General features: G+C 44.0%; 1 protein-coding gene across 9 annotated transcripts in view; it reads left to right on the top strand.

Annotated features, from left to right (window-relative positions):
- The first annotated feature begins 644 nt into the window (after positions 1-644).
- The window catches only part of MEIS2 (Meis homeobox 2), a 203,502-nt gene continuing 183,340 nt past the window's right edge, over positions 645-20,806 (top strand). For 3 of the 9 annotated variants that reach the window (XM_026480057.4, XM_026480059.4, XM_057306148.1), the window contains exons 1-7: positions 646-1,743; positions 2,952-3,184; positions 4,813-4,954; positions 5,668-5,718; positions 6,663-6,713; positions 7,511-7,660; positions 17,654-17,768. In XM_026480057.4, coding sequence (XP_026335842.1) covers positions 1,732-1,743; positions 2,952-3,184; positions 4,813-4,954; positions 5,668-5,718; positions 6,663-6,713; positions 7,511-7,660; positions 17,654-17,768 — 754 coding nt within the window. In that variant the 5' untranslated portion in view covers positions 646-1,731. Of the gene's footprint in view, positions 1,744-1,807; positions 2,009-2,173; positions 2,310-2,951; positions 3,185-4,812; positions 4,955-5,667; positions 5,719-6,662; positions 6,714-7,510; positions 7,661-17,653; positions 17,769-20,806 lie in introns of those variants that run through there. The other 6 variants (XM_057306145.1, XM_057306147.1, XM_044377510.3 and 3 more) reach the window with 6 other exon arrangements.

Genomic DNA, 20,806 nt, shown 5'->3' with positions numbered 1-20,806 from the left:
AATTAAATTTTGACAACAGGGGTACTGGATGTGCACAGGGAAGAAAGTACCACTTGAAAAAAACAAACAACAAAACTATAGCTCCGCAGTAGTACGGTTTGCAGAGCCTGCTGCCCCTGATGTTAGCAGAAAGCCTTCAGGGGCGCAGTAATCGGCTGGCAGAGGAGTGGGGGCCCGCGAAATTAAAAGAAACAAAAGCAAGAGCGCCATGCCAAACGTCCCCGACACGACCCCATTAGGCTTGAGCCCTGTGTAATGGGAAAATGAACTAGAAGTAAGTTTGAAAAAAAATCTATAAGATCTGAGGCTGTACCGTACTTTCCCTGTGGTTTTCTGCAGTTTTCCTCTCTGCGCTCTCCCTGTCCTCTTCATTCTCTCCCTCTTTCCTCGCTCGCGCGCGCCCGCCCTCGTGCGCGCGCACCGATCCGCGCGCGCGCGCGTACACACACACACACACACACACACAGTCCTCTTCCTCCGACTTCCCCCCCCCCCTCCCGCCGCCCCCCTCCCGCCGCCCCCCTCCCCGGCCGTCCCCGCGGAGGAGAAGGCTCGCTGATTTGCTCGGGTCTGCCAGGCTCCTACCTCCCCTCCCCCCCACCCCCCGCCTCCCCCGCCCCCCCAGCCTGGGCCGTCCGATCGCACTCGCTGCATATCAGAGGCTCGGCGCGGCGCGCTCCTCCTCGCTCCCGCTCCCCACTCCCGGGATGTGTCTCCGCCGTACGACGGGCTATGGCCACCACGACTTCCGGGTTCCGTCATTTCGTTCTCCCGCCGCCGACCCGCGCCGCCAAACTGAGGCTCTTCTATAAGCCAGGCAGCAGCCAACCTGCCAACACCTACTGACACTCACTCATCTCCCAGAGAGAGAAAGAGAGCGCGAGAGAGCGAGCGCGAGAGAGCGAGCGCGAGTGAGAGCGAGCGAGCGAGAAAGAGAGAGAGGGAGAGACAAAATACCTACCAGGAAAGGGGGGGAGGAAGTCCAATTTTTGCAAACTATTCATTTTTTTTTCTTGATTTTTCCCCTCTGCTTTCTTTGAACGATACTTTAAAGAGAGAGGATCATATTATAGATACCGCGGGGGCCAAGCTAAAAGAGGGGGGGAGGGGGGAGGAAAAAAATTCAAGAAGCAGAAACCCCTCGCGGAGTTTTACTGGAAGAAAAAAAACGGGTCTGAAAGATTCCTCCTCTTCATCATCATCAACCATCATTCATTCACTACCTTGACATTCCGGGCTTTGATTGACAGCTGGAGTGGCAAAAAGCCATGAAACACGACAGTTCGGTTACATGTGGGCTGCTGACGGGCCGCTCGTAACCTTCAGTTCGGGGGCTTGACAATTTTTTTTCTTCTTTTTCTTCTTTTTCTTTTCTTTCTTTTTTTTTTTTTTCCAACTGAGGGGAAGAGAAGAGAAAGAGGGGGAAAGGAGGACCGAAAAGGAGGAGGAGGGGAGGGGGGAGGAGGAGGAGGTGGAGGAGGAGGAGGAAGATCAGGAGGAGGAGGAAGAAGAGGAAAAAAGAGAAAAAGAAGAAATATCACAGAAAAAAAAAAAAACTCTTCGTTGTCTTGCCTGGGCTTTTTTTTTCCCCTAAAAATAACATATTGGAGAATTGGGAGAAGTCTTTTTGGTTTGGAAAAAAAAAAGGAATCTTCAGCCTAGATCACTTTCTTATCCGGACTGGGATATTAAATATACGACACATCCAGGAGTTTATTGGAGCGCAGACTGATGGCGCAAAGGGTAGGTTTAAATCTCCAACACTTACCTAGATATAAATCCTCTCCTAAGAGGGGCCTGTCCCGATGCCTCCTCTCCCTTCAACGCTGCTGCTGCTCGCTGCTTGATGATGGCGGCCAGTATTTAAAAAAATAGCAGCAAAATTATTCATCGGCTTTTCCCCCCCGTGCCTCTGCGTGTGTGCGAGTGTGTGTGTGCGTGCGTGTGTGCGTGTCTGGGCGCGCGTGTTCCAGCGCTGTGCGAGCGAGCGGGCGGGCGGCGAGTGCGTGTGAGTGGTGTGTGTGCGTGTGCAATTGTTACACGCTTTCGCCTCGCTCCAGCTTTTACCCCAGCAGCGCGATTCCCCCGGTTCTCCTGCTGCCGCCGCTGCCGCTGCTGCGCCGCTGCCGCCGCTGCTCCCGCGGCTCGGGGCGGGCACGGGCTGCGTAGGAGCCGCCGCCGCCGCCGGGGCCGCCGCTGGGGCCGCGCTGCCGCAGCCGCTGCGCCGCCGCCTAGACTAGCCTGGGCTGCTTGTTTTGTCTCTGAAATTGACAAGGACGCAGGGAATCCGCTGCTAAATAATGTTTCTGGTAACTTTCACGTTATTCCCCCCTCCCCTCCGCTCCCTGCCCCCGGGGAGGCACTGGCCCCAGTCTTCCCTCGTCCTCGGCGTTCTCCTCCTGATTATTAGCGTTTTTCTTCTCTTTATTTTGTTTCATTTCGCCTTTTGATTTATTGGATCCTCGGGAGGAGGCGAAGGGGGGTTAGGGGTGGGATCCGGGGCTTCCTCCTCACACTAACTCCACTTCTCCCTCGGTTGGCTCGCTACGGTTCTGCTGCCTCCGGCCCGAGCGGGACCTCCCGGCGCCCCCTCAGTCCCTGGCCTCACTGCCCCCTCTCCCTACTCTAAACGCTGCTCTTGGTTCATACTTTTTCATTTTAAAATTTAAAAACATTTTCCCCCGCAACTTTCAACTCGTTGTTTCGGCTGGTTTGGTTTCTGTGTGTTCAACTCGTGCTCGGTACTTTTCTCCTTTCTGACTTTGTTTTTATTTCTCCCTCTCTCTATCTCTCTCTCTCCTGCCTGCCCCCTCTTCCCTTCGTCTCCCCCCCCCCAACCTCTATTCCTTTCCCACTTCTCTCCTTGCTCTCTTCTCCCATCTTCTTCTTCTATTCCCCCTCGGCTCTCCCTTACCTCCCGCGCCCCCCTCCCCCTTGCCGGGTTCCGACAGTACGATGAGCTGCCCCATTACGGCGGGATGGACGGAGTAGGGGTGCCTGCTTCCATGTACGGAGACCCTCATGCGCCGCGGCCGATCCCTCCGGTTCACCACCTGAACCACGGGCCGCCGCTCCACGCCACGCAGCACTACGGCGCGCACGCCCCGCACCCCAATGTCATGCCGGCCAGCATGGGATCCGCTGTCAACGACGCCTTGAAGCGGGACAAGGACGCGATCTACGGGTAAACCAACCCCCCTCCTCCCGACCCAGCATACTGTTTGTGAGTGCGAGTGTGTGTTCGTCTCTGTGGGGGTTGAGGGGATGGTCGACTAAGTGGGGAGTTATTTCTGCGGGGGAGGGGGGTGGGAACCGCTTGCCTTCAGAAAGGACAGAGAAGGGGGCCTGCTCTTCTTTGCCTTAAGTGTAAGTCCCCGAAAGATAAAGCTTCCTCCACCCCCACGGCCCCGTCACTCCGGACCCCACAGCCCAGAGTGACTGAGTCCTGAGAATCTTGCCAGGGCCTTCTCCCCAAGGACGGGATTCCTGGCCAAAGGACGCAGAACTGGTCCTTCCAGGCCCCCTAACAGAGGCCTTGACGAAGGAGAAAGTTTCCTGCCCGTGAGGAGCAACTTTGGGGTTTTTCGTTTGTTTTTGTTTTTGTTTTGGTTTGCTTTTTTTCCTCTTCTCTTCCCTACCGAGAGTCTGGGAGTCACTAAATGCAGCTTGAGCTGGGATCAGGGCTGCTTCTGTCGGCCAGGAAGTCCTAATCACCCACTTCTTAATTCTCTGTAAATAAAGGGGTAGACCTTGAAGTGCAGCGGGGTGGAAGGGACTGCTGCTTGCATAGAGCTGCTCTTAGAAGGAGCGAGGGAGATGGCTGGAAATTACGTATTTTAGGGAACTCGGAGAGGGATGGAGGTGCACGGTCCAGAAGCGTACCGCTGGTGCTCTCCCAGTTGAGAGGAGGTGGGGAAGGCGGCGGTTTGCTGAGGGGAGGGGACGGTGGGTAAACGGCAACAGCGCCTGAAGCCAGAGGCCGCAAGCATCCCGAAGTGCAGCAGAGCCGCCCGGAGGAACACAAAGGGCAGACGCGCACGCACACTTCCAAGTTTTAACACTCGATTTATTTATTTTTGCCTGCTGGAGAAATGTGGTCTTTGGAAGGAAGCTCTTGGGCGTTTAACATTCCTATTATTTTGGCCCCCACACACGGGCTATACTAGAAGTAGTGCAAACAAGTTTATAAGGCAAGGGGGCGAAAAGGTCGGAAGAGCACTGTCTCCGATTTAGGGTTAGGGAGTACCGCCTCGGGTGTATCGAGAGGTGAAGCCTTCGGCCTCCTTCGGAATAACTATTAATGGAGAGTTAAAGCTTTTTCTTTCTTTCTTTCTTTCTTTCTTTCTTTCTTTCTTTCTTTCTTTCTTTCTTTCTTTCTTTCTTTTTCTTTCTTTTTAATTTCAGAGAGTGTTCCTTTCTTGAGAGGTCAGGGCTGGGTGTCAGGGGGTTGGTTCCGCGGCCTCTGTAGTGTGGGGATTGGGTCTGGATCGACTCCGGGCTCCAGACTGCCTGAGCTGCTTGGATGTTTCATTACTTCCAACTGAGGCTTTTCTTACTTGGCGGGCTGAAGTGGCCAGGGGCTTCTCTGACTAGATCTGAGGGACTCCTGAGCTGAGGGAAAGGGCCAGGCCGATTTTCCTTTCTGTTTCTGGCCCAGGCTCGGCTGGCTAAGGAAGGGTTGTAAAGTGTGATGCGTGCCTGTTTTATTAAAGAAGGAATCCGAACCCTCCAAACTTGTTGATTACAGTTCTTGCTCCTTCCCCTCTGCACCCCGTCTCCGTGTGTGTGTCTCTGCGTGGCGCTGCCCGTTAGGCACCCGTTGTTTCCTCTGTTAGCTCTGGTCTTTGAGAAGTGCGAGCTGGCGACCTGCACTCCCCGGGAACCCGGAGTGGCCGGCGGAGACGTCTGCTCCTCCGACTCCTTCAATGAGGACATCGCGGTCTTCGCCAAGCAGGTCCAACCTTCTTGACCCACTCACCCTCCTGCAGACCCTCACTCCCCCTCCCCTTTCCTCCGAGCTTTACATGAAAGAGGAGGAAAAGGCAGGGACACCCGATCTGTTCCTCTGGCCCAGTCCGTGCTCTTCGCCTCCTCCCCATCTCTGAGCCTGGAGGCGAATTGGAAGCGGAGATAAATATGGGTGTTTGTTTTTCCCCCCAGCCAGGAATACAGGGGCTCGACCCTCGAATTAAAGTTGACCTGCTCCTAATCTGGGGCTTGGCCTTTTCCCCCGCCTGCAGCTACTTGAACAAGTATTGGGGATAGGGGCTGTGAGGGACCCGAGAGTGCCTGGAAGGGAAGGAAACTGGGCGCCTCATGGGGCGGTCGGCGCGGGGCGCTAAGGTGTGGGAGGTTAAGAGCCACAGCCCCTTAGACGGCTGGATGAGGGGGTACTTGGGGCCAGAGAATGGCCCTGAGTTCCCAACAACAGCTTAGCAGTTCCAGGTGCCCCTTAATGGGGCTAGGAGTAGAAGGCCCCAGTACTTTTTCAAACGAACCCACTAATTTAAGGCACTAGTTTGTTTCATGTATTTTACCAAAGGCCCTCTCCTCTTCTCAGCCACTGCCCTTCCACCATACCCACTCACACGGTTTAGTCCGTGACAGCGTTTTTCTTCTTTTAAGTTGGGGGGGGTCATTCATGTTGACATTCCCTACTTCTTACAGGTTCGTGCTGAAAAGCCCCTTTTTTCCTCAAATCCAGAGCTGGACAATTTGGTAAGGCTCACGGTTTCTTGCCTTTTCCCAGTCTGCTCCCCACCCCCTTTGCCTAGAAGCACCCACTATACCCTGGAGCTCTGGGGAGTTGGAGCAGAGCCCTCTTTTGAACCTCAAGAGCGACTGGGAGGAAGAGGGAACAGCTTAGAGCCCCCGCAAGGACGATGGGAGGTGAGGGGTGGGATGGACGTCAGGGAACTCGGAGGCCAGGGAGCAGCAGGAGGGGACACGGCGCCCAGAGTGTGAGCAGGGGATGAGTCCCAGGTCTCGGCCCCGGGAGCTAGGCTGCGAGAAGTGAGTTATTTCCTCTGTTTGCCAGGGTAGGCAGCCGAGCCCCCGGCAGCTCACCCGAAGGAAGTCACCGCTGGCTCAGCAGCGGAGGGCGGGCGGGGAGATGGGGGGAGGGAGGTAGGGGGCAGGCGGGCGCAGGCCACTTTTAGGTGTGATTCTTTTGCTAATTTGCACAATTTCAATATTAAAAGTACTTAAATCCGCTTTCAAAGGCCTTGCTTCACCATTCATCTTGAGTATTTCCTTCTTCAGTAAGGACGGATTTCGCTGGGTGTGCTGTTCTAAAAAGCTTTCTCTCTCCGATGAAGCGGATTTTTTTTTTTTTTTTTAATTTGGCCTTAGGTCGCGAGAGGGGACGGTTAAAGACTCAGGCGGAGAAAGAAGGCCTGGCCCTAGGAAAGCAGTTCTTACAAATAGCTCAGTGAACACAGGGGCCAAAGATATTAGATGCTTCGTCTCAGGTTGAGTCAGATTCCTACCCCATGGCCAATGAGGCAGAGATGATCAGTAATCACTTGGTTTTTCAGACGATTTCTTGATGTGTGGGTTTTGCCTGGCTTCCTTCTTCTCCCCAGCTCAATTCCCTCACCACCCCCCACTCAGGACTCCTGAGTCACAGAGCCTTAACTCCACACTCTAAACTTTTCTTTCAGATGATACAAGCAATACAAGTACTAAGGTTTCATCTTTTGGAGTTAGAAAAGGTAAGGGAAATGACACTCCCCATTTCGTGTTAGCCACTTTCCTTTCTCAGTTGACTTGGGACGTCTTTAACAAACCTACGGTCTGAGGGATTGAGCACCTGGAGGTTTTGAGCAACTTGTTACCAAGTCCTTCCTTCAAACTGCTCCTCCACCCAGGGGCTCAGAGGATGGGTGAATTAGGACAGCCCTGCCTGCTCCCCTACCCCACCCCCTCCTGCCTTTTCCCCCAGGCATTCAGGATTATTTTGAAATGCAGAAAACCATTTGTGTTACTGGACATTTAGCCTGCTTGCGTCTCTATTAGCTTAGCTCACCCTCAGACCAGAGCGAGTGTTAGGTGCAAGCAGAGGGAATCATCCTCTCTGGGGTGTCTTTACATTGCTCTGCAGCTCAATCCCTGTCCCCTGGAAACATGCAAAACTCTTAGCTTATTGAATCGCAAATGCCAATGCTATTCCCAGTTCCAGCGTTCTAACATTTTGATGTTATCATCAAATCGGATTTTCCCCCTTGGACTCCCAGTCTGAGCCCAGTTATTTCCAGTCCTGTTTCTTCTCTCTTTATTCTAACTTGTTGCTCAGGGAAGTCTCTGGAGAATAATATCTGCTGCAACAATTGCTCTATTGTTTCCTTGCCTTCAAGTATTACACCCATTAATTAGAGTTAGTTTGGAAGACATTGCACTGTTGCTCTTTCCAAATGTAACCTTGCAACCTGATTTTTTCCCCTTTAAAAATGAAACAAAACAATAACAACAACAATATGAGCTGAACCCTCCACCATGACCCTCCTTTTAGGTCCACGAACTGTGTGATAACTTCTGCCATCGGTACATTAGCTGTTTGAAGGGGAAAATGCCCATCGACCTTGTCATTGATGAAAGAGACGGCAGCTCCAAGTCAGATCACGAAGAACTTTCAGGCTCCTCTACAAATCTCGCTGACCATGTAAGTCGAAGAGCCCTTTGGCATTCTTTTGAGACCACTTGGTAAAGCATTTTTTAAAAAACTTGTTGTAACATTTAGCTAAGCTTAAACTTAGTTTTCTTTTTAAACGATCTGGTCTTTTGGGGAGTCTTTTCTCTCTTTCTCACTACCTCTGCCATACCCTTCATCTTCGTTTGTCCTTTCCTGGCCCCTTCCCTTATTTATGTGGAGAACCAAAGAAACCAGGGAGTTGATAGAGTGATTTGTGCTCTTAATGTGTAAAGTTCTCTGGATTTGGTGGTTTGAGTGTTAGCAAATTGTCTGTTTGAAATGGTGACTGCTGCCTTTTCTGCTTTCTCAACTCTGTGTAATCAGTACAGCCGGGACAGAGAGGCAAGTCAGCTAGCTGGTTGGGGGGAGAGAAAGAACTGAAGGACAAGAGGAACCGGGGAGGGAGGGCCGATTTCCCAGTCTCTCACAGAGATGACAGTCCCGAGAATTATTGGCAATCTTGCATTGCATTAGAAATAAAAGAAGGAGTGAACACATTACAATTCTCTGAGCTCTTGCTCTATAGAAACTTATTGTCAGTATATGGACTTATTGCCAAGTGCCTGAAGCATCTTCATAATAAAAGACAGTAACTTTGATGAAACAATTATTAACAATGTATTACAGAAAGCTGAAGGGAATTGCGATTGAGTAACCATAGGTTCGTGGTTGAATTTTAACACTTAAACAGTTGGTGAATGAAGACAGAGTATAGTAAGGAGTGACTGTGTATGTCAGGCCAGGATGGGAGATTTCTTTCTATTCTCTGTTTTTAATCCTGTTTTGGAACCAATGTAGGGAGTCCGAAGATTAAAAAAAAAGAAAGAAAAAAAGAAAAAAAAAGAAAAAAAGAAAAAAAGCATATGTAGTGAGACTGAAATTTTGAAAAAGAAGCAAAGAGAAGAAAGATTGCAGCTGGTAGGAAAGGCAAGAGTGGCGAGGTTAAAGAGTGGGTGTGAACAGCAGTTTATTTATAGGAACTCAAGCCGGGGGTGGGGGACAGGGTGTCTATAGATTATATTCAATTGAGCTTACAACCTAAGTGATACAGGCTATAGTCTAATAACTTGCTGGCTGAAATATTAACTTAACACTTCGTGGAGTTAAACAGACTTCGGTGCTTGAAGGCAGTTTGTATCATTACCACCACTCCCCGCCCCCCATTCCTGGGTGTTAAGAGGAATGGGTTGAAATGCCTTGAGAATAAACCTTCTGTGAGGTTCTTTATCTCTCCCCACCCTCCAAAAAAAAGTTTTGAAAATATGCAGTCATACATTTTAATTATGAGCCTTTGTACTATGTAGAAAGCCAGCCTGAGAACAAAAGTTAAAAAAAAAGAAAGAAAGAAAGAAAGAAAGAAAGAAAGAAAGAAAGAAAGAAAGAAAAAAAGAAAGCCTCAGTCCTGGTTGTCTAGTTCTAAGACAGAATAAGTACTATGGCATTGAAAGCTCCTATGGCTATCTTTACTCTTGACTTGTTCCATCATGAGGGGGGGGACTTTGAGGGGCTCTTTTGCATTTGAGTGTATTAACTAAAATCAAGAGGACGCAGCAAGCAGCTATGGGAAGTTTACTTGCTGGTATGTGGCTATATGATGTGTGGTCGTTGTCCACACGGCATGACACTCCCTTAGAAATATTTGTTGTTGTTGTAATTTATTTGTTTATTTTCACTGCTTCCTGTTTCTCAATTCAAATGCAGCCTGCAATGTTGGGGGAATGAGAAGGAATCTAGTTACATGGTTTGTAGGATGAGAGGTTCACAGTTATCTGCAGCCAAAAACGTTTCTCATGACATTTGCAGGGGTCTCGACTACTTGGTTTTCTAGAATACTTTCTTGGCAACTGTTTTTCAAGTGGATGTACGTAACGAGAACATGCCAATGTCTACATAGAAGAGATAAGATAAACTAGGCTGTTTAGAGTATTGGCTGATAGACACTGCCAATATATGAAACTATTGTAATATTTAAATTACACTCAAGAAGGAAGTGGTACCTAAGAGGATAGCGCTTTAATAATTTAACAATCATTATCTTTGGATAAAAGAGTCAACTGTAACATTTGTTGCTCCTCTTGCAGGCCCCCAATCAAGCAAAGATGACAACTGATTTATTTTGAACCCATGAGGGCTTGCCACCTCATTGGGCATCATAATTTAAAGCCTTTTATTTCCTAGAGATCTGAACTATAACATTTTTACTTTAGCCCCCTGCTATTTGTTTTGAAAGGAAGCAATAATTTGTTCCACCAGCACACTGAGTGGGAAATGGCGAGATTTGCTGCAGACTTGAATTTTATGCGGGAGGGGAGAGAAAACCTTGCAGAGTTTTCACCATTTTTGGTGTTTTCGTACCATAGGTACGTTGGTTATATTTCTTTCCAAGCACCCCCTACAAAGTGAATTCTCTTACACGTCTGCCTCTTCTGCCAGTACACCCTCCCTTCACCCCCCACCCACCAAAAAGGGAAAATACCCCAGAACTACTACCTGAAAAGTGGTATGAGTGGGGCATTTTCAGCATGTAAATGTGTCCAATTTGAATCTCCAGGTTTATTTTTTCATTTGCTTTGATATGCATATTTAATACATTGCCCCAGGCTGGATCTCATTTGGTGCACGCTGGTGCAGGGGGTGATGGTGAGCCACTTCAGAAGGACTGAGACAGCGTGTTGTTTTCTCTGTTTTATCTGTTGGCCCACTATTCTGATCTACTGTGCTTCCTCATGGTTTTATTTGCACATGAAATGCCGAGAGCATTTCAACTTATTGGCTATGAATAATGACAGCTAAAAAAGAAGTGTAGTTTAATTTGTTGTGTGCCAAGGTTTCTCTTGTGGAGGTGACAGTTTGTGACAGCTGTTTGACACCCCCAAAACACATACACCTCTATACTTATTAAGTGGTATCAGGCTGCATTGTGTGTGTGTGCGTGTGTGTGTGTGTGTGTGTGTGTGTTTAAGGAAGGATCGAGCAAGGAGAGAGACAGTGAAAGAGAGAAAAGAAAGAATAAGTGTGTAATTTTGTGTAGTGGAAAGCAGAGAGGAAAGCATCAGGAACAAAATATTAGGTGCCAAAATAGACTTCTATTTTCTTATTGAAAAATCTGAAAATAAAACTGAATGAAAGTAATTGCTACAAATATCTTGAAAGCAAGTACTTTTGGCAGGCTTTTAAGAATGAGTTTTATATACTATTACACAGTAAATCAGGCTGTTGTCATGCTGATTTCACATTCTGTAATTTTATGTAAATAATCCGATGTAACACTCAGACAACCAGAATGTCCTAACCTTTAGTACGTTACATTCATTAAAGATACTGAACTAGCTCATATATTATCGACATTTCCATGATGGGCATGATGATAAAAGGAAATATGGAATTAAATAGATAATAGAATTTGCAACATTGGCTATTTTGTTGTTTTTAGTAAATTCATAATGAATGCTTATATTTTTGTATTATAATATAGTTTATTTAATTTTCTTATTAAACATGAGAGTAATTGTTGTAGGTAGCAAACAACTATTATAGTATTCTTTGGAATATTGGGGAAAAGAAAATAAGATGGTAAAAGGAAATAGAACTCTATTTTCCAGCTGCAATTCATGTTAAGTTTCCCAGACATTCAAATTTATTATGTTTAAAATAAACATGTCAAGAAACCAATTCTTTAAAAAAATTTTTCAACTTGAAAACTATTGTGGAATATTCATGCTTTTCCTAGTCTGTAGTATTTCTAAATAATAGGTGATATCCACATTTTCTACGTTACATAATTTTAGATCTAGTACAGACAAATAAAATATATCTTTATGTTTACATTTAAAGATATCACATATCTTTAGATCAGCACTAGATAAATGAAATATATCTGTTTGAAATATATTCTCTGAGCCAAGCTCTATTTGCCTGAAGTGCATACAGTTATATTATTATTTCTAATTAATGTTCATAAGGAACTCATTTATTAATTTTTTGGATGAATTAAGTATAGGGAAGAAGATATAACTTTATCTCTTAATAGTTAATGACAGATGCCTCAAAATTGACTAGCTCTGATAATATGATTAATAAAAGAAATTATTTTAATTTCTATGTTGAAAGCTATAATTTAACTGAAGATATACTGTTGTTTTGTTTTGCATCTCTGAATATGTCAAGTTTATTTATCTGTATACAGCTTCTAAAAATGGGTTAAGAACCTTGTCCCTGACAGAATACAGGCAAGTGTCTGGAGGTAGAATCTATTAGTACCTGGAAAGTCAGCAGGGACTAGGCAGCGAGGAGAGGGATAGGTTTAAGTGATTGGTCTATAGGATATCAAGGGGGGAAATAATGGGATTTGGTAATAATATTAATAATCAAATGATTTATTTTATCAGATAGTTTCTTAAGTTCTAGTATAGGATTAGACTTTGTGGTGTGTTATCCAACATCTCCAGGGACCCATTCCGGGAAAGTTCTACCTCTGAGTTCTTTCTACCAGCTCAACATGGCGGGGGTCATGGGTTTTTCTGTTGTTATTGTTGTGTAGCTTCTGAAGGTTGATAGCCCCTCTGTCAATTTACCATTCAAAATAATTATATTATTTAAATCACTTCGGTTGTGCAGTTGAAGTATGTTTTCAGTGTAACTGTGATGAGATGAAATTAAACAAACACTTGACAGCCACTGACATTCACTATCAGATTAAATTTTTGATACTTTAGAAATTGATTTCCTATTTTTTTTTTAGACTGAATGTTTTATGGAATATCCCAACAGAATTCAGAGTTATAGGAGACATTTTATAATGTGATGATATACCAACAAAACAAGAAATTTATATTTTTTTCTACAAGTTAAATAGAGGAATCCATTTTTTTTTTTCATTTTGGAATTCATTTTTGGAATTTGCAAAGAGTACTTGACACTTCTTTGAGAGTTACTCACATATTAATTCCCAAAGCTCAATAGAGTGTAGAAGCAGGGAGATGAGGGAAAGACCCCAGCTCTATTTACATTTTTAAAGAGTGAGTCCATGTTCTGAAAGCATGCATGGTTCTCCTGAGTTCTTATGTCAACTTTAGAATACTGAAGTTGAAATTCTAACGTTTTTTCAAACCGCACAATTAACATTTTTAACTTTTGTAGGCTTGAATACCTCATGATAGGAGTTCTCATCTTATTTAACAAAATAATCTCTGCACAGTGTTAATTAGGAACTAAAATATCATAAAGTCATAGGAAATATGTTACGTATTAACTATGTGTACTGATGCAAGCGTATATTGCCTTTGTTGTTTAAACATATCGAGTCAAATTAGTTTTGCATGCTTCATTTGCTGGTTAAAATATCTTTATATATGTTTACTGTTGCCTTCTACCTACAAGCACGTATTCTGAATTAGTCTACTGTATTGTTCAAGTTCATGTAAAAATTTTGGCTTGGTGTTATATATCACATTAGTTGTATAGGTTCTAGAAAATCAAATGCTTATTTTAAAGGGTTCTTTTTTAATAATAGAAGTAAGAAGTAGAAGTGACCTTAGGGATTATTTCGCCTAGGTTGTTAATTTTAAAGAGACAGAGGAAGCAAGTCCCAGGGAAATGAAGTGCATTACTTGCTTAAGGCCACATGATCCGTTAGAGAGGGCACCCTAGTGTCTTAATTTGAATCTAAAGCTCTCCCTCCTTTACCACATCCACTGAATCATCTTTTCACTTGGGGTCTAAGATGAGTTTCAGATTATTTTAGATAGAACTTGTGTGTAGTATGGCTTTTTTTTCTTTTCTCCTTGAAGCCTAATACATTTTACTTGCCCACTCAGTTTTGTATTTATTTAGAAACACTCCTACATTTTACTGCATTGCCTTTTTGCAGTGGAAGAACCATGAGCATTGTGGAATCATTTAAACAGGGCAATACCACCAATTCACCAGGACCTACTAAGTATTTTCCTATGGGCAAGTCCCCACGGAAATGCCATAGGGTGTAAAACGTGACAATTTCCACGATATCTGCAACCTCAACAAAACAGGCCTGCGTATGTTTTGCTTCCTGTGCCCAGAGATTCCTGTCCTATCTGTGCTCTTTCCCAGATTTAGCAAAATTCAATGATGGTGCTAAATCTTTTTTTTTTTTTTTTTTTAATTTCAAGGGAAAAAACACTGGCAGAATTGTGTTTTCTAGGGAAAGCTGTGTGTAAATGAAAAACAGAGGAGAGCAGCAGAATGATCTCCTGTGGCCTCGCTACTACAAGCTCTTCCCATCTTGTCTCATGCTTTTATATTAATTACAACTTGCATTATCAGCTGTGAGTCTGTAGCCCAGCAAATAGAAAATACTGCCCCTGGAGACCTAGCTTCTTGTATCTATTTTCCATCTCCTTCTATTGTGTCCCACTCAGTATTCACTGCTTTTCTCCTGCTAACACTGCTCTTTAACGCAATTACGTAAGAGCAAGAGGAGTACCATATTTGACTCCCAATTATTAAAGCCACCGGGAATAGAAACATGTTCACTCCTTGCCCTCGGGGATCTTTGGGATACTTGGGTTGAAGAACAGGAACGTATGGAGTACCATGCATGTACCTGAGTGCTCACCCACACACAAGCACTCAGAGAGCATTTCTCTTTATTTCCTACATACATCATGTGTGGTACATGCTTTCATATGCCACTTTGGTTTCAAGATTCACTAAACTTCTGCATATAATTTGGCAGAAAGCCAGGCAGTTATTCTTGAAGGATGTAAACTTGTAAACTATCTAGGGAGGGGAAAAAAAAAAAAAAAAGAAGAAGAGGAAAGAGGTTGTGATACAAACAAATTTTTCTGTCTAAGAAAAAAACCCCCAGTGTTACGGGTAAAGGATTATATTTTACCTATCCACGTAGGTTGTAATTTTTTCTAACCGGGAAGGTAGCAATTTTTTATTGACTAGATAATCAGCGTTTGTCTTCGTATGTGATCAAGTCACCATGGTGTAGCTGGATCGGAACAACTTCGGGGGAACTCCTCAGCCCTGAAGCCCCAGAGAGATCCATCTGGTTTTCCTATTTCGGAGTTAGATGAATGCCATGGTTGGTTACTCCTTCGTTTGTGTCAGTCTCTCAAACAAGGTCATAACACTTGAGACACTCTGCGGAAATAAACATCTTATGACTCTTGTTGGGGACAGCATTTTTGAGGATGTGGAGGAGGAGAGTGAAGAGACAGGGGCATGGTATGTTAAATGGTGAACAGGAGCAAATTTTAGGACTGGGCCGAAAACCAAAGATCCAGGTCTCTTAGAGGAATCAGCTGCTTTTAAAGTAAAATTTGCTTATGTGGCTTATTTTTCACCCCTTTACAATTCAGAAAACATCCCCTCCAGAAAACCACTGAAAGAAGTACACTAAATTGTAAATTAATGAGGTCTGTCTTGAAAAACTCAGTACAGGTTTGACTGAGAGGGGCAAACCCGTATTTTCAGTGGCAGGAAGTTCTTTTGAGCGGTCCCTTCCAGTCCCTTTAGTGACTCGCCTCATTTGAACGATGATATAACAGTCGTTGGATGACATGTACCTTAAAACATAGTTGAGATGTTAGTGGTTAATTATTGTAATTTTCATGAGGGGTAAGGAGCTTTTATAGCAGCCTGCTTAATAAAAAGCCTGCAGTGCATAAAATTAACATCACTTGCTGTATACACTGGAAAGTTTAGCCTAGGTGAATGTGGTTCAGGTATTTCATTTTCTAAAAGAAGGCGCTAGCCAGTGTTGTTGCAGGACTAAACTCATGCCATGCTATTGTTTCTTCTTTCTTTCTCCCTTTCCATCCCTTCCTTCCTTCCTTCCTTCCTTCCTTCCTTCCTTCCTTCCTTCCTTCCTCTTTTTCTTTCTTTCTTTCTTTCTTTCTTTCTTTCTTTCTTTCTTTCTTTCTTTCTTTCTTTCCTTCTTCCACATAATTCTTCTAGCTCTTTATCTGATTACCATCCGGCAAATAGCTGACATGAAGAGGCTGCAGAGCTTGAAGAACCCCTGTGTTCTGTTTGCCTTTAGCTTGAAACTCTTGGAGTGGTTTCTAACTTAGAGAAATCACAGGCATGACTTTGTCTTAATACAGGCAGCACAGAACCTTGATTTTCATTTTATTCGACTCCGTTCCCTAATCTCCTTTTTAAAACATAACCTTTAGAGATCTAAACCTCTGCTGTATCTAGAGTCACAAGATTTCTGCTTTGGGTTCTCACTTTGAATCAGTTGCTAGCCTGATGGCTGGCCAGTAGCGTTATCTGATACAGATATTACTGATCTATAGAGCTTTGGGTCATTTCGTCATTCTCAAAAATGCTAAATATTAATTTGTAGTCAGTGTGTAGCAGACCTGTAGAGGGGGAAAAAAAAAGGGGGTTTTGTTGTTGTTGTTGTTCCAAATAAGAATAGCCCCTTATTTTGTCTCACGGTGGTTTCTTGATTTTATTTTGATAACATTTTATATTCTATATATACATTACAGTTGATACAGAAGAAAATGATAGACTGATTTTTTTTTCTAGATAAACTATATATAATGACAACGTGGCAAGATTGCTTTCAGATGGTCAAGATGTTTGCATGTTGCCCATAGGCATGTCTGAATCCTTATTTACCAATTCTTGTGAGAAGAAATAGCATACTTTGAGGGATTGATGTTGTTTCATTTTGCCCCCAAAGAATCTCCCCTCCCCCAATTAGAATTTGCTCGCCAGGAGATCTTTGGGCTTTAGTTGAAGTCATCACAGGCAGGTGACAAGTGTACAACTCTGGCCTTAAGGCTGGTCTGTTTCATGTGCTGTTCCTACTCTCCGTTTCTGCCAGAGGAAATTCCATCTCTTGCCTGCCTTCATGTGGTGCTGATAAAGTCCTTCCTGTACATTAGAATTCCTGTTTTCCTTTAAGCAACAGCAGGGGATTGGGAATGATCAGGAAAGGGGAGGAGGAACAGGAGAAGAATACACTCAGCAAAGTAGCATGAGCTATAATTTCTCAGTTTGCCTCGCATGTCCTCTGAAACAAGTCAGACTTCCAGGAAAGAAGCAATGCCCTGTGAATTTAAAGCTTCCATGGAGCTCACGTGGGGGTCCCGTCCAGGTTATCAGATGGCTGACCGTTCACAGTTGCTTCATTCTGTTCATTAATGTCACTGTATCTGTTGGTTGTATAACCAGTTGCTAATTTTCAGTGTTCATTCAAGTTGGTTTAGGTCGATGCGTCTGAAAGATGCAGGGGCTGCCCCGTACTTTCTTGGATCCGTGGGGTTTTTTGCGTTTTTTGTTTGTTTGTTTTAAGGGAGTCACTGAGTTTTGTAGATGTTCTGTAATTCGTATCTAAGAGTATTAGCCTCTTTCTTGGAAGAGTGTGCCCCAATTAAGACAGCAAGAGTAGGGGCGCCTGGGTGGCACAGCGGTTGGGCGTCTGCCTTTGGCTCAGGGCGTGATCCCGGCGTTCTGGGATCGAGCCCCACATCAGGCTCTTCTGCTGTGGGCCTGCTTCTTCCTCTCCCACTCCCCCTGCTTGTGTTCCCTCTCTCGCTGGCTGTCTCTATCTCTGTCAAATAAAAAAAATCTTAAAAAAAAAAAAAAAAAAAGACAGCAAGAGTAGAAATGACTTCTAGATTTGTAAAAAGCTCTTTTCCCTAACTTTGAGAATTCACTTTATTGAGGTAGCATTTGTATATAATGAAAGGCACCCCTTTGAAGTGTCTGTTTCAATTAAACGCATGCATACACTGATGTAGCTAGCCATCACCTCCTCCACATTCCAGAGCACCTTTTCCTACTTTTGACACCTATCGCCGAAAAGACAACATACCGTAGTGTGGAATCCAGATAGGCCTAGTTCCACAAATACTAATATGTGTACATTTTTTGTCTCCCTCTGCACCTCTCCTCTTGGTTCCTCATTTATGGCTGAAATGGTAACTGTGGAAAAATCTCCTGGCATCCTGACATCAGAATCCTGCATCTTGGCGAGACCACGACGATGCCACCTCCACCCACTCCGCAGGCACCCCAGGACCCTCCAGTGGGGGCCATGCTTCGCAGAGCGGAGACAACAGCAGTGAACAAGGTAAAAGGTCAAGCATTTTCCTTGTGCAAAGTCGACATAACTAAAATAGCTTCAGTATTCTATGATACCGGTCCATCTACCTCCCTGTAAACAGGAGAGCGGCAGGTTAGAGAGCTGCTATGTTAGTTCCTCTCAACTTCCATTACTTAAAAAAAAAAGTCAAAGTGATATGTCTAATCTTTAAGTAGACATTACAATAACAATTGATTAGTTCTGCCGATTCTTTTACAAATTTGGTTATCTACACTTTACTTCTGTGTGTGAGTAAATAGAATGACAGGCTTACTTTGCGGCTCTTTGCACTAGTTGGAATTATTCTATAAGCAGGGTATTCTGTTTGTAATATCAACTGCAGGAGTTCTCTGTAATCAACAGGGATGGCTCTAAAGCGCATAAAATGCCAGAATCTGTTCTTCCGAGCTCTAGAAGTACTGGGTGAACTTTGTATGGAATTTTATCTTGGGAAGATGGATTTTGAAGTTCTTAGATTATTTGTCCCCATTTCCATTCAGCTGACATGGTGACTTTTGTCACAGATCCTAAAAATTAGAATAATCGGAGGGCAAGGGGGACGTCAGCTGCACCTGACAAGGAAGCCTAGCGTAATTTAGAATAAATTTTACCATTTAAAACTCACCTATTGCACAGAGAGCAATTACACATTGGTAGGGATGACTCTTCTCCAGCTAAAATGATAATTTAAAGGAAGATGCATTATTGAATGTGGGCCAGGAAAGTGTATAGATTTTACTTTTTAATATTTTACGTTAGATGGTGTCTGATCTCCTAGGTCCATTTCATCTCTATTATGACTGTGTTTATGGCCACAATATTTAAGCATTAGACAGTCTTCCAAGTGGACGACAGTTCAACAGTTTGAGCTGTCATCGTATGTGCCGTTTAAACGAGGGTGGTTGATGCAGGGTGAGTGCCTTGACTCCTCCAAGTTTCTGGCCACAGATTTTGGATTACTAGTATTCTAGAAGAGTATAAAAAGAAACTTTTCTCCTAGGACGCCATTAACTGCGAATAGGTCCAAATTAGAATCTGGGTTGTTTGCAACTGATACAGAAATGAAAACTATCGGATGGCAAATTGTGGAAGAACTTGTGAATTGGATCTCTTTAGGCTTATCTCCTGTCTTTATTAGACCGGTGAGATTGTACATAAGAAAACCAAACTGGAAGGCATGTCGGAGAGGGCGTGCACCTCAATCCTGTGGATCCGCAGGGCAGTGGCTTAATTGTGGTCCCATGTCATGGCGATGGGCTTCTCAGGGTGGGTAAATCTGGAAAGCTTTGAATGAGCCCACCTTCCCTACCACCCCTAACTGCTATAACACAAAGGGTGAAATGTATCTATTCATAAAAACAAAACACCCTAAACATTGGACAGAAGGGGGGGGAAGAGAAGCAGACTTAATGGTCTAATGAGGCTATCTTCCAAAGACTTGTTGTGTGCACAGCTCGCTTTGACCTTTCACTTTGCTCAGGAGCCCAGCGCTTCATTTTTCACATTCTTGCAATTACGTTAACGCTTCAAGCATTTCTGACTCCAAGTCAGCTAGCAACACCAGGCATAACTCAACACTGTGAGTTTTTCTCCTCTCTGTAGATTCATTAACAGGTCACGAAGGTCCCAACTGAAATTTAAAACTGACTGGTTCTGTTGGGTTGGTTGAGTTATGGCAAGGGAGATAGCAGGAAAGGACCAGCCAGAGAGGGAGGGGGAGCGAGAAGACCCTGGGGTTTGGGGCTGGGAATAGTTGCGGCAACGGGCAAGGCGTGGAGTTTTATCATTTCGGTTCGTTTTGATTTGTTGTTGTTTTTGGTCAGAAAAAGAGAAAAGTTCTGAGACAGATGCACCGGGTAAAAGCGAGGCCCACAAACCCCTATGTGGTGGGTAGCTGCACCCACTTATCCCATGTTGAAGGATTTGATCCCTGCAGGATTTTGCTCCTTTTATCATATCTCCGTGGGATTAAAGAATGGACATGGTAGCTTATGTGTCCGAGTACTAGGAAGTCAGTCATTTTACTGTATTCAAGTGTGAGGGACAAAAACAAGCTATGATTCCTATAAAATAGGGAATGTTTTGGCGTGGAGAATTCCTACCTGACTTACCACATCAGTGGTCCCCAGACACGTGTTTGAGGGTATTCTGTTTGTTACAGCAGACTAAATTTTGAAGCCGAGCTTGGATGTATTTTGTCATACTCAGGCCTATGTTAGTCTTTTAAACGTGTATTTAAGGTATTTTGAAATTGGGCCCACGGAATTGTCCAGAGTGGCTTTCTGTGGGAAAGATTAATTATCTGCTTCAGGGCAAAGTCAACAGAGGTATTGACTGAAATCACATATGCTTATCCTAGGTGAAATCTTAGGGTTGCTGTATAATGGGAAACCTAGAAGGGAAATTTATGTTCCTGGTATTAAATATATTATAATGTTTCACTGGAAACCAAGTTCATAGTTTAGAAAAGAGTTTTCTTGCGTATTCAGAATTTATTAGCACAACAGGCATATGGAAAACTGTAAAACGACTCAGTTTCAAAACAAATTATGATAAACAGAAAAAATAGGGATGAATTGTACTAAATACAATGTTTTCATACACATTTTAAATTAAACTTTAATAGCCATATGCTATAAAACAATACATGCATTTATGTTGCTTTATATTTTTTGTGAATATCTTTGCTAAAATGATTCATACACATCTTTACTTTGGAACCTAAAAATACCTCATTTTATGACTTGATAGTGAAAGAGCTACAGTTACACAGGTGAAAGGTCGTCTTTTCCTCCCTAGTGTTTGTGCAACAAACCAAATAGAGGGGGAAAAAAATCAAATTTTAGAAATATTGTAAGACACAAACTTGGTAAAATGTAAAACCTGACTTTACTATATCTTTCAAACAGCACATGCCTAGCAGTAAACTATATAAATATGAACCAGATTTTCATTCACTCTGATTTCTTTTGCTAAAAGCAGCCAAAGGGAGGGAGTTTGTCTTGTTAGTCACATTAGAATGAAGA

Source organism: Ursus arctos, unplaced genomic scaffold (genome assembly GCF_023065955.2).
Source record: "Ursus arctos isolate Adak ecotype North America unplaced genomic scaffold, UrsArc2.0 scaffold_36, whole genome shotgun sequence".
In the NCBI taxonomy this organism is placed as follows: Eukaryota; Metazoa; Chordata; class Mammalia; order Carnivora; family Ursidae; genus Ursus; species Ursus arctos.
Note: the sequence above shows the minus strand (reverse complement) of the source record. Positions and strands in the feature narration are given on the sequence as shown.